A 14,086-nucleotide genomic window follows, 5' to 3' on the forward strand; every position below is an offset into this window, starting at 1 on the left:
AAGAAGGGAAGAAGGAGAGAGAAAAAGGAAGAGGGGAAGGGAGGGAGTGGGAGAGGATGAGGTGGAGACAGAAAGAGGAAGAGGAGGAAGGAGGGAAAGAGAGAGGAAGAGAGGGACAGAGGGAAAGAGAAAGATGAAGAGATGGGAGAGAGGGGGGAGAGGGAGGGAGGGAGGAAGAATGGGGGAGGGAGAAAGGAAGAATAGGGGAGAGTGAGAAAGGGGAAGAGAGGTCGGGAGATAGGGAGAGGAAGAGAGAGAGAGAGAAAGGAAGGGGGAGAGGGAGAGAGAGAGGAAGAGGGGAGAGGAGAAGAGGGGAAGGAGAGAGAGGGAGGGAGAGAGGAAGAATGGGGAAGGCGGAGAGGGAGAGAGGGAGAGAAGGAAGGAGGGAGAGAAGGAGGGGGGAGAGGAAGAGAGAGAGGAAGAATGGGAAAGTGAGAAAGAGAGGGAGGGAGAGAGGAAGGGAGGGAGAAGGAGGGAGAGGGGAGGGAGGGGTAGGGAGAGAGGGAGAGAAGAAGGAGGGAGGGAGAGGAGGAGGGAGGGAGACAAAAGGGAGAGAAAGAGGGGGAGGGAGAAAGAGAGGGGAAGAGGGAGGGAGAGAGGAAGGGAGGGAGAGGGGGAGGGAGGGAGAGGGAGGGAGGGAGAGAAGAAGGAGGGAGGAAGAGAAGGAGGGAGGGAGAGGAAAAGAGAGAGAGAGAGAGAGAGGAATAATGGGGGAGTGAGAAAGAGAGGGGAAGAGAGGGAGGGAGAGAGGAAGGGAGGGAAAGGGAGGGAGAGGGAGAGGGAGAAGAAGGAGGGAGGGAGAAAAGGAGGGAGGGAGAGGAAAAGAGAGAGAGAAAAAATGGGGGAGTGAGAAAGAGAGGGGAAGAGGGAGGGAGAGAGGAAGGGAGGGAGAGGGAGGGAGAGGGGGAGGGAGGAAGAGGGAGAAAAGGAGGGAGAGGAAAAGAGAGAGAGAGAGGAAGAGAGAGAGGAAGAATGGGAGAGTGAGAAAGAGAGGGGAAGAGAGGGAGGGAGAGAGGAAGAGAGAGGAAGAATGGGGGACAGTGAGAAAGAGAGGGGAAAGGAAGGGGGGAGGGAGGGAGAAAGTGTGAGCGAGGGAGAGAGTGGAAGAGAGAGGGAGGGAGGGAGGGAGGGTCCAGGGGAAAGGATGTTTTAGAGCCACGGATGGGATGCAAAATGTTTTTCAGCCTCACCTCCCAGCTAGCTTCAAGGCCTGTGAGCCCTTTTTGGGTTCCCTGACCCCGTGGGCACACGGGTGCCCAGACACACTCATAGGCGGCACAGCTATTTAGCAGCCTTGGCGCAACCACGACCTTCGCGGCCAAAGGAAGGTGGCTCAATTCCCGGCTCAGGAACCCAAGAAAAAAAACTTGGCCGCGGGAATCAAACCCAGGATTACCTGTCGGATCTTGAAAAACCCACCGATGGGGCCCAGAGGGACGCCGGATCGTCTTATCGAGGAGCCCCGAGACTTGGGCGTGCGAGGGAAGGCTGGCCTTGATCCGGCAAAAGATTACACAACGCCCCCCGCCAAACAAACCCCAAGGCGAACCGGACGTGCCTTTGATGTCCATCGGGAGAACGCAAGCTTCACAGGTGGAATGTCCGCCTGCAGCATTAGAGAAGTGGTTGGGCCGCATTTCCCGAGCCATTTCAAAAAAAAAAAAAAAACGGGAGTTTTGGAAACATCTGTCCATCCAGGTGTTGTCTGATCTGTTTCGAGATGATCTCGTATTGATCTCGTGCAGGAGTCTTTCATGGATTTAAGGATTCGTTCGTCGTAATGAATTAATTTCAAAGAAAACGGCAGGCCGTCCTCGACTTACAACCATTCATTTAGCGACCGTTTGGAGAGGGAACGGCACCGGGGGTGAAATGTAAAAATTGTTACTACCGGTTCTGTGGGCGTGGCTTGGTGGTGGTGGGGGTAATGTGACTGGGTGGGCGTGGCCAACTTTTTTTTCTTTTTAAACTTTTAAAAGCATTTTTTCTAATGCTTTGAAAAGCCTCTGCCGATCAGGCCACTCAGCTGGGATCGTCAGAGGCTTTTCAAAGCATTTTTTTTAACCACCTCTTCGGACAAGAGGTTGCAGAAAAAAAATGCTTTTAAAAGCCTCTGACGATCCCAGCTGAGCCGCGTGATCATCAGAGGCTTTTTTTTTTTTTAACTTTTCAAAGCATTTTTTCTAATGCTTTGAAAAGCCTCTCGGCTGATCAGGCAACTCAGCTGGGATCGTCAGAGACTTTTCAAAGCATTTTTTTTTTAACCACCTCTTCGGACAAGAGGTTGCAGAAAAAAAATGCTTTTAAAAGCCTCTGACGATCCCAGCTGAGCCACGCGATCATCAGAGGCTTTTTTTTTTTTTTTTACTTTTAAAAGCATTTTTTCAGCCGAAGAGGTTGTAGAAAAAATGCTTTTAAAAGTAAAAAAAAAAAAAAGCCTCTGATGATCCTGAGGCTCAGCTGGGCATGAGGGGTGGGGGTTGGGGGGGCGCAGGGATTTTTGTTACCGGTTCTCCGAACCACCCGCCGCCATCGCTACTGGATCAGGCGATCCGGTCCGAACCAGGAGCATTTCACCCCTGAACGGCGCTGAAAAACGTGCGTTATGACAGTTTTTCACACTTATGACCATGGCAGCATTCACATGGTCACGCGATCAAAATTCAGAGGCTTGGCAACTGGTTTCAAATTTATGACGGTTGCAATCTCCCCGGGGTTCATGTCATCCCCTTTTGCAACCTTCCGACAAGCCAAATCCACGGGGACGTCGGATTCGCTTAACGACCATGCCAATTGGCTCAATGGCCACGGCAAAACATTCGTGAAAAAAAATGATCATGGGATGACTCGCTTAACGACCACATCACTTAGTGACCAAAATCCCAGTCGCAATTGCGGTCATAAGTCGAGGACTGACTCCACAGGTAGCCCTCGATTTACAACAGTTCATTTAGCGACTGTTTGAAGTTACAACAGCATGGAAAAAAAGTGACTTCTAATCGTTTTTCACACTTGAGACCATGACGGCCTCCCCGTCACGGTCACGTGATGAAAATTCAGATGTTTGGCAACTGACTCATATTTATGACCGTTGCAGCGTCCTTGGGCGGGTCACATGTTCCCCTTTTGCGACCTTCTGACAAGCAAAGTCAATAGGGAAAGCCCGATTCACTTAACAACTGTGGCAAGAAAGGTCGTAAAAATGGGCAAAAGCTCACTTCACAAATGTCTCACTTAACCGCAGAAAGTTGGGGGCTCAATTGTGGTCGTAAATCGAGGACTAACTGTGTTTAGATTTTTTTTAAAAAACAACAAGAACAACTAGGAATCACATTGTTTTCCATGGACTTCCCTCACAAGAACACGGATGGCCACATCAGACCTATAGCTTGAGCACCCTTTGGCCCTCAGGAGGTGGCCTCACCACAGCGACCGGCGTTAAGACGAGGAGGATGAAGAGGTGGTGGGTGACCATCAGCCGTTCCTTCTGAAGAAAGCTTCGAAGGTTCTCCCAGAAGTTCTTCCCGTCTGCCAGCCCTTTGTCTTGATTCTTGTGCCAGTGGCAAAGATACATGACGTAGATATCGTAGGTCATGTATGACACCACGATCCAGACATATTCCCTGGCGATCCAGTGTCTGTTGCGGGAGAGAAGAACGTTAAGGGCGACTAGATTGGGTCAAGCCTCACTCCTTCATGTCATTCATACATGTAATGTAACATACGATGACTAAGTTCTTTTTTTTTTTTTAATCAAGTTTTATTGGGTTTTTTTCCCCCCTAATAACACACCCACATATTTTATGAAACAGAGTATTGACCGTATCATATCATATGCAATTTATCATATCCAAATATATTTTACTTACTTACAATTTCGGCCAAAGTGTTCTTTTTCCATATTGTTAATCAAGCTCTTAATATTTCTATTCTATTTTTTTTCCCAAATCATTTTTTATTTTAAAACAAAAAAATAAAATAAAAAGTAAAAACAAATAAGACATCATTCATTCAATCCAGTACAGATAGAACATCGGTCGGGTTGCATCCCTCTCCTCTTTTCATAATATTACTACTTGCTAAAAATTGGAAAGAAAAAAATGATATCTTCGGATGAAGAAATTATTAGGAAAATGTTGGACTGTGCCGAAATGAGCAAATTGACATTTGAAATAAGAGAGCGGGAAGAAAAACAATATTATTTGATATGGGATTTATTTTACCACTGGGTAGATAACAAAAAATGGTGATATGTAAGGAAATGTCGAAATACTTAAATGATGATATAACTGATATATTTTATGTAAGATTAAATTTTGGATATGTAGTAATTAATATTTCTATTCTTATTTCTATAAACAGTATCTTCTTTCACCCTCAAATTCTATTTTCTCCATTTTTAATCATATATATTATCTTTTAATATTTAATAATTCATTCTTTATCCTAATATATTTAAACATGGTCAGGGATGCCTTTCTTCCATTTCACAATGATTAAGTTCTAAATGTTTATATATATTAACCCATAGACGAAGGATGGGGAACGATGGCCGTTTTATGACTTTTGGACTTCAACTCCCACAATTCATGAGCCAGCATGGGGAACAGTTGTTTCCACTTTCTCTTCTATTATAATCCTCTCTCTGTTACTATTTAATTTCATTGGGCAATTCTCTTTCAGTTTACCTAAATACAATGCGTCTGGTATTAATTTTTTTGCTACTCTGTCCCAATTTTTAGTCAAACTAACCAATAATTACAAATTTTAACCTTACCTTTAAAATTTTCCAAAAACCATTTGTAACCAAACTTCTTTATTTCCTTCATTTCCAAATTACCCCAAAGTTTAACATCTCCTTTTAAAATTTTTACTACTGTTTTTATATTAAATGCTCTATATAGTTTAATAATTTTGGAATTCCTAAACCACCTTGTTTTTGGTTCTGATACCACATTTTCTTAATCAGTCTTGGTTTTTTATCCCCATTACAAAATTTATCTAATTTTTTTTATATACTTCAATGTATAATAAGAGCCTTGATAGTACAGTGGTTTAGTGCACCCTGTCATTAACACAGCTGCCTGCAATTTCTGCTGGTTCGAATCTCTCCAAGGCTCAAGGTTGACTCAGCCTTCCATCCTTTCTAAGGTAGGTGAAATGAGGACCCAGTTTGTGGGAGCAATAAGCTGACTTTGTATAAATATACAAAAGTATGAAGGCTATTGCTTAACGCATTGTAAGCCGCCCTGAGTCTCCGGAGAAGGGCGGCATATAAATCAAATTAAAAAAAAAAAATGTCCTTTTCGGTTAAAAAAATCGGAAGCATCTCGAATAAAAAGTTAAATTTAGGAAGTAACATCATTTTACATAAAGCTACTCTACCAAACCAATGATGGCCCTTTTATGACTTTTGGACTTCCACTCCCACAATTCCTGAGCCAGCATGGGGAATGATGGCCCCTTTATGACTTTTGGACTTCAACTCCCAGAATTCCTGAGCCAACCAATGTTAATGCTGGCTCAGGAATTCTGGGAGTTGAAGTCCACAAGTCATAAAGGGGCCATCGTTCCCCACCCCTGCCACAGAATGTGGCTGTAGTATTCCTTTTACAGGTAGTCCTCAGCTTACAACAATTGAGCCCCAAATTACCGTTGGTAACCAAGACGGTTATGTGAGTTTTGCCTTACTTTACGACCATTCTTGCCAGAGCTGTTACGTGAATCACTGCCGTTGTTAAGTTACCTCACACAAGTTGTTAAGTGAATCTAATTTCCCCATTGACTTTGCTTGTCAGAAGGTCGCAAAAGGGGATCACATGACCCCGGGGCACTGCAACCGTCATAAATATGAGTCGGTTGCCAAGCGTTCTGAATTTTGATCATGTTGCAACGGTCGTAAGTGTGAAAAAAAGGTCACAAGTCACTTTTCTCAGTGTCCTTGTAACACTGAAAGGTCACAAAATGGGGCAGAAGTGTTTCACTTAGCAACAAGTGTTTCACTTAGCAACAGAAATGTGGTCGTAAATCCATTGTGGTCGTAAATCGAGGACTACCTGTCACCAAGGAGGAATGAGCCGAATTCAAAATCCAAAAGGTATCAGGTTCCAATATATTAAGATCTCCTACACCTCCCATTAAGGCAAATATTATTAACATGCTCGGCGTAAGAGCTGCCCAATCGTTAATCCACAGATCAGGATAGATCTCGATATTCCAGTTTTTCTTTTTCTTTTTTCTGAATTAGACCCAGCCGGATACAAGCTTCACCGGTTTCCCTTTTCTAAGCGATCTCTCCTATTAATAGAAGCAGCAAGGTGGGGTAGACGGAAATGTAACCAAAATATTTAATCAGGCACACAAAATACTTTTTCGGAACATCAAGCGTCTACATAACTCTGGGGGACGATGTTCCCAAAATGATATTTCCTTGGCAAGCTTTTCACATGCCTAATTCATGACTGTCCTGACATGCATCGGCTGCGGGTAGATTTAAGTACAGGGAGTCCTCCCCTTACGGCCGCAACGGAGCCCCAAATTTCCATCGTGAAGCGAGACGTTTCTTAGATGGGTTTTGCCTCCGTTTTACGACCTGTCTCGCCGCGCTTAAGTGTTAAGTGAATCACTGCAGACGTTAAATTGGTCACAAGGTTGTTAAGTGAATCTGGCTTCCCCCTTGACTTTGCTTGTCAGGAGGTCGTAAAAAGAGGATCACGTGATCTCGGGATCCTGGAAGCGTCATAAATAGGAACCAGCTGTCAGGCGTCCAAATTTGGATTGCATCACCATGGAGATGTTACAACGGCCGTAAGTATGAAAATCGGTTGTGACTTTTGTCATCGCCGTTATTTGAATGGTCACTAAACGAGCGGTTGTAAGTCGAGGACTACCTGTACAGTACAGGTAGTAACATCATCTGTCATCATGACTTATGACCATTTCACCATCCTCATAGTCACATGATCAAAATTGGGCCGCTTAAGCAGTCAACTCGTATTTATGACAATTGCGGAATCCCAAGGTTGTGTGATCCCCTTTTGCGACCTTCGGACAAGACAAAGCCAATGGGGAAGCCACTTAATAACTGTGGTGATCCACTTAACAACTCCGGCAAGAAAGTTCATAAAAGGAATCACAACTCAATTCTACCACTATCTCGCTTAGCAACAGAAAGTTTGGGTTCCATTGTGGTCATAAGTTGAGGACTACCGCCAACTCGCAAATCATCCTTGGCCTGCTCTCGAGTTGCCATAGGCGAAGGTGGATGGGAAACCAGCGAAATGGCAGGGCAAGCAAAGACAGATGCACATTCCAGACTTATCTCTCTCAAGGCTGTATCCCAGGGTTACCTTCAGCAGCCGGAGGGGAGTGACCTCTACAACCCTTGAAATTGCTCTGTTGGCGAATGTGATTGATGACACAGCCTGGGAGGAGGAGCGGGGTGGGGGGAACAGAGTCATGACTGGGGCGTAAATTACGTAGGGTCAGAGCTGGCTTCACTTGGGAATCTGCCATCGGGAACCCTGACAGCTACCTGTATTGTGGTTGACTCATTTGTTTCCTTGACTTATTTTTTTTTAAATCTCATTTTAGGCCTCGTCTGGAGAAGGGCTCACATCTAAGAGGTCGTGTGGATGGGGAAATGTTGAAAAAAAAAGAGATTCGCAAATATTTAAGCACCACTCTGGATGACGTTTCATTCGCCTCCCTTTTGCCAAACACTTTACAGTTTCAACATTTCAACAGAAATGATTATTCTGAAACCGTTTTCCATGATTCGGCAAGTTTCTTGTTTGCCTGACCTCTTTTCCTCCAGGTTAAAATCTCCAAAAAGTTAATTCAAAACCTACAACTAGCCCATTTTCAAACCCAGAAAAAGAGGGGGTGGGGGGGTGGGAAGAGCTGACAAATCCACCCTCTCTGTCCTTTTGGAACCTTCTGGAACTTTTTCAAATGTAATCCGGGAATAGAAGACTCTTACAACATAGAAAATAGGGCTGGAGAGGGACCTTAGAGGTCTTCTAGACCAACCCCCTGGTAAAAGATCACGTATATGACCTCCCCCCCCTCCTTCGGGCCCAGTCTGGTCCGTCTCCTACATCCTTCTGTTCAATATACCGTTTCCAGACAAATGGTTATCCAGCCTCTTCTTAAAAGCCAGTGATGGAGCACCAACAATTTCTGGAAGCAAGGAGTTCCACTGGTTAATTGTTCTCACTGTCAGGGAATTTCTCCTTAGTTCCAGGTTGATTATTTTCCATCCGTTGCGTCTTTTTCTTGGCTTCTGGTGCTTTGGAGAATAGCTTAACCCCCTCTTCTTCCTCAAATATTGGAAGACTGTTATCATGTTACCCCTAGTCCTTAAGAGAATAACAGAGTTGGAAGGGACCTTGGAGGTCTTCTAGTCCAACCCCCTGCCCAGGCAGGAAACCCTACACCACTTCAGACAAATGGCTGTCCAGTCTCTTATTGAAAACGTCCAGTGTTGGAGCATTCACAATTTCTGGTGGCAAGTAGTTCCATTGGTTAATTGTTCTCACTGTCAGGGAATTTCTCCTTAATTCTAAATTGCTTCTCTCCTTGATTAGTTTCCACCTGTTGCTTCTTCTCCTGCCTTCAGGTGCTTTGGAGAATAGCTTGACTCCCTCTTCTTTGGGGCAACCCCTGAGATACTGGAATATACTGCTATCATGTCACCCCCTAATACTTCTCTTCATCAGACTGGAGATACAGGTATTCTTCAACTTACAAAGGATTCGTTTAGTGACCGTTCAAAGTTACAATCGCACGGTGCTGTTGCAACTTTGAATGAACGGTGGTGAGACCAGGACTACACCTAACTACTACGTAGTCCTCAACGTACGACCAGAACTGAGTCCCCAAGATTTATGTTGCGAAGTGAGACGTTTGTTAAGTGAGTGTTGCCTCGTTTTACAACTTTTCTTGCCACGGTCGTTAAGTGAATCACTACAGCTGTTAAGTTAGTAACGCCGTTGTTACATGAATCTGGCTTCCTCGTTGACTTGGCTGGTCAGTAGGTCACAAAAGGGGATCATATCAGTGGTCAAATCCTCCGCGGATTGCCACCGGTGCATGTGGTGTGCGCCAAAAGCACAGTGCGTACATGCAGGCGCAGTGCACGCCAAACACATGCTGCACATCCATGCATAGTACGTGCCAAACGCGCGCTTCGTGCAGAAAAAGGAGGCTTAACAAGATAAGTAGAACAGTGATGCGGGGGAACAGCTGTGCCGCGCGATTTAGATTTGCTAGAAAGCAGGATTTCCTGCTTCCTAGCGAATATAAATCGCGCGGCACAGCTGATGGTTGGAAATACCGCTTCAGATGAACCAGTAGCTTTTTTTACTACCAGTTCGCCGAACCGGTAGATTTTATCACTACCGATTCGCCCGAACCGGTGCAAACCGGTAGCATTTCACCCCAGGATCATATGACCCTATGACACTGCAACCGTCATACATATTATTATTATTATTATTATTTATTATATTTCTATACCGCCTTTCTCCCGTAGGACTCAAGGCGGTGTACAGTCAAGAAAAATATAGACACACAAACATCATAAAATTGCTAATTAAAATTGTTACTTAGTTTGGTCAATTAAATAAAACCCAGAATTAGATAACATTTAAAAAATCATTTGCATGTTTGTATGTTTAGCCCTGCCTGTTGGAACATCAGGGTCTTGAGGGCACGGCGGAAAGCACGGAGATCAGGGATATTCCGTATCTCCGGGGGCAGTTCATTCCAAAGGGTTGGAGCCCCCACAGAGAAGGCCCTCCCCCTGGGAGTCGCCAGTCGACATAATTTGACTGACGGTACCCTGAGTAGTCCCTCCCTGTGAGAACGAACTGGTCGGTGGGAGGCTATTGGTGGCAAAAGACGGTCTCGTAGGTACCCAGGTCCTAAGCCATGGAGCGCTTTAAAGGTGATAACTAACACCTTGAATCGCATCCGGAAGACCACCGGGAGCCAGTGCAGCTCGCGTAGGAGAGGTGTTACATGGGCGTAATGAGCTGCGCCCATAATCACCCGCGCGGCTACGTTCTGGACCAGTTGGAGCCTCCGGGTGTTTTTCAAGGGGAGCTCCATGTAGAGAGCATTACAGTAGTCCATACGGGAGGTAACTAGGGCATGAGTGACCGTGCGCAAGGCGTCCCGATCCAGAAAGGGACGCAACTGGCGGATCAGGCGAACCTGATAAAAGGCACCCCTGGCCACGGCTGTCAAATGATCTTCTAAAGATAACTGTGAATCCAGGAGGACACCCAAGTTGCGGGCCCTCTCTGTGGGGAGCAAGATCTCATCCCCTATTGTCAGTGATGGTACCAGCTGACTATACCGGGACGCCGGAAGCCACAGCCACTCGGTCTTGGAGGGGTTGAGTCTGAGCTTGTTTCTTCATATCTTCTTGATATGAACACATTATCAAGCATCTGAATGTAAATAAATCAATGTGACTATGTGATTTATCTTAAATACTAAACTGTTTACATACATGCATACACACATACATAGATACATACTAAATAAACTGTTACACACACACACACACACATATATATACACATACATATACAAAAAGAAAGAAGCAGACATCCTGCGAACTCCGGAACTTAAAATTTTAAAAGAATTAAAATTTTATTTAACTAAGCTTTCATCAGCCATCTGCTGACATCGTCAGGGTATTAAACTACCATTACAGAGATTTCTGCCTTTACACATGCAAGGGCCAAATTGATTAATGGCATATAAAGGTAGAGATCTCTGTAATGGTAGTTTAATACTCTGACGATGACAGCAGATGGCTGACGAAAGCTTAGTTAAATAAAATTTTAATTCTTTTAAAATTTTAAGTTCCGGAGCTCGCAGGAAGTTTGCTTCTTTCTTTACTAATATACCTGGAACTCATATTTTTAGAATAGTTTGTAACACATATACATATATATATATATATATATTGGTGGGATTCAAGTAATTTAACAACCGGTTCTCTGCCCTAATGATTTCTTCCAACAACCAGTTTGCCAAACTCCTCAGAAAGTTAACAACCGGTTCTCCCGAAGTGGTGCAAATTGGCTGAATCCCACCACTGTATACATATATATATATATACACACGTGCGTGTGTATGATAAACTGAATAGTTTATTCAGTATTTAGTATATACCGGTATACACACACACACACACACACACACACATATACAGAGGTATGTACTAAATATATACAAGTATATACTAAATATATTACAAACTATTCTAAAAATACGAGTTCCAGGTATATTTGTAAAGAAAGAAGCAAATATTCTGCGAACTCCGGAACTAAAATAATTACAATTTTATTCTGCTAAACTTTCGTCAGCCATCTGCTAACATGGTTGCAAACTGGTAGTAAAGGAAAGTAGAACCCACCCCTGTGTCATACAATATATATATATATATAAAAACACTGATCGGGTTGGTGATCCGAATCGCATCCAAAAGACCGATTTCTTTTCTTTGTGAGCTTAGACCTGGCATAATTTTCCACTCAGCTGCTAAAAATGCCTGCCCTGTGGTCATCGCGCACTCTTTCCTTGATGCTATCAGCTGCCCTCAAATAGCCCTGCCAGAAGCCGCTCGCGAACTCTGCACACGCCAACGTTGCTCTTTTTTTGCGAGCGATGCACAAAACGTGAAGGTTTGTTTGCAGAACAAAACCAGCTGCGTGTGGGTCAGATTAACAAGCGTTGGGAAGGGATCTGGGAGGTCTTCTAGTCCAGCCCCCTGCTTAGGCAGGAAACCCTACCCCGTTTCAGACAAATGGCTGTCCAGTCTCTTCTTAAAAACTTCCAGGGTTGGAGCATTCACAACTTCTGGAGGCAAGTAGTTCCACTGATTAATTGTTCTCACTGTCAGGAATTTTCTCCTTAGTTCTAAATTGCTTCTCTCCTTGATTAGTTTCCATCCGTTGCTTCTTGTCCTGCCTTCAGGTGCTTTGGAGAATAGCTTGACTCCCTCTTCTTTGGGGCAGCCCCTGAGATATTGAAACACTGCTATCATGTCTCCCCTAGTCCTTCTCTTCACTAGAGTAGCCATGCCCAGTTCCTGCAACCGTTCTTCATATGTTTTAGCCTCCAGTCCCTTAATCCTCTTTGTTGCTCTTCTCTGCACTCTTTCCAGAGTATACACACTGAACTGAATTTTTAAATTTAATAACTCTATTGTTTCAATGTTTTCCTTTACAATTTATTCAATGTCTGTAAGCCACCTTTGGTGAAATGGGTGCAGTGGTGAAATCTAATTTTTTTCCCTACCAGTTCTGTGGGCGTGGCTTGGTAGTGGTGGGATCATGTGACTGGGTGGGCGTGGCTATGTAGTCATGTGACTGGGCGGTGTCCAAAGACAGAAACTCACTTTAACAATGTCCTGCTGGACCAGCGGGTTGGACTAGATGACCTTCAGGTCCCTTCCAGCTCTGGATTGATTGCTGTGCTCTTTCAAGGTATCCTCTGAAGCTGCGTCTAGCGCCCCCCTCTCTCTCTCTCTCTTTCTTTCTTTCTTTCTTTCTCTCTCTCTCTTTCCTTCTTTCTTTCTTTCACAGCACCCCTCCTGGGAGCAAAACCGGACCCCTAATAGGTAGTAAAAAATGCTTTGATAAGTAAAAAAAAGTTCCCAGGATTGCACGCAACAGCTGATTAAAACAGCTGATTGTCGGAATCTTTTTTATTTATTTATTTTTTTAGCATTTTTTTACTACCTATTGCCCGAATGAGTAGTAAAAAAATGCTAAAAAAAAGTAAAAAAAAAAAAAAGTTCAGCTGTGCCGGCGATCGTGGGAACTTTTTAAAGCATTTTTTTTTACTACCGGTTCGGGCGAACCGCCTCAAACCGGTAGCATTTCACCCCTGGATGGGTGACATAGTTCGATAAATAAATAAATAAATACAGGTAGTCCTCAAATTACAAGCATTCCTTTAGTGACCATTCAGTCACAATGGCATTGCAAAAAATGACCTATGACCGTTTTTCACACTTACGACCGTTGCAGAGTCCCCGTGGACACGTGATCGAAATTCAGACGCTTGGCCACTGACTCATATTTATGACGGTTGCAGTGTCCCTGGGGTGACAAGCCAAGTCAACCCAGAAGCCTGATTCACTTAACAACCGTCTGGCTCACTCTACAACTGCAGTGACTCGCTTAACAATTGTGGTGGGAAAGGTCGTAAAATGGGGCAAAGGTCACTTTGCGATTGTCTCGCTAAGCGACAAGACGTTGTGGGCGCAATCGTGGTGGAAAATCAAGGTCTTCCTGCAAGTAAGTCTGGCCTAACTCTCCCTTTTTAATTGGCTTTTAAACTGGCTTTTAAATCGGGTTTTAGACCTCTTTAGATAAATTTGGATGTTTTAATCTTTGAGCCTAAATTACTTAATCTGTTTTTTAATAGTTTTTAACTTCTATATGTATTTGTATTTATTATGGCTGTTCACCGCCCTGAGTCCTTCGGGAGTAGGGCGGTATACAAATATGAAAAATAAATAAAATAAATAAATAAATAAATAAGTAAAGATATTTTGAAATTGGGGCTCTGGCTTTAGCCATAAATGGCTAATTATTACCCATTTACGGCCTTGAGGGTACCTGGTGTCATCCTGCCACCTGTCTGAACATCCCATCTGATTTTGTAATGTCCTATCTTGGCAGGTGAGTATCCTGTCCAAAGTCCAAGCAGGATTTCAGATGCCTGGGGTTTTTTTTCTCTCTCTCTCTTTCTGCAAAGGCCCCATTTTTCATTACCTGCCGTGTACCACATCTTTGCAGTTGAAAATGACAACCAGGCCGGAGAGGGTGGCCATGATGGCTTGGACGGAAGAGACCAGCCTGGAGGAAGAAAGAAAAATTAAAGTCAGAATAAGGGACGTGACCGAGAGGGAAGAGGGGAAATAGACAGGCAAAAATATGAAATATTTCTGGAGGGAAACGAATAGAAACTTGCAACGGACATAGGGTGTAGGGTTAAACGAACTGGGTATGCTTAGTTCACAGAAAAAAGGAAGAGAAGAGAAGATAGGATAGGATAG

At 44.0% G+C, this 14,086-nt stretch overlaps 1 protein-coding gene across 3 annotated transcripts in view; it reads right to left on the minus strand.

Moving 5' to 3' along the window:
• The window catches only part of TLCD3A (TLC domain containing 3A), a 41,788-nt gene that overhangs the window by 8,303 nt on the left and 19,399 nt on the right, over window positions 1-14,086 (minus strand). For all 3 annotated transcript variants that reach the window (XM_070931989.1, XM_070931988.1, XM_070931987.1), the window contains exons 2-3: window positions 13,803-13,886; window positions 3,425-3,638 (exon numbers count right to left, since the gene is read on the minus strand). In XM_070931989.1, the coding sequence (XP_070788090.1) occupies window positions 3,425-3,638; window positions 13,803-13,886 (298 nt within the window). The remainder of the gene's footprint in view (window positions 1-3,424; window positions 3,639-13,802; window positions 13,887-14,086) is intronic.

The sequence above is a fragment of the Pituophis catenifer genome, unplaced genomic scaffold (genome assembly GCF_029215685.1).
Source record: "Pituophis catenifer annectens isolate HBS135680 unplaced genomic scaffold, rPitCat1.0.hap2 SCAF_1, whole genome shotgun sequence".
In the NCBI taxonomy this organism is placed as follows: domain Eukaryota; kingdom Metazoa; phylum Chordata; class Lepidosauria; order Squamata; family Colubridae; genus Pituophis; species Pituophis catenifer.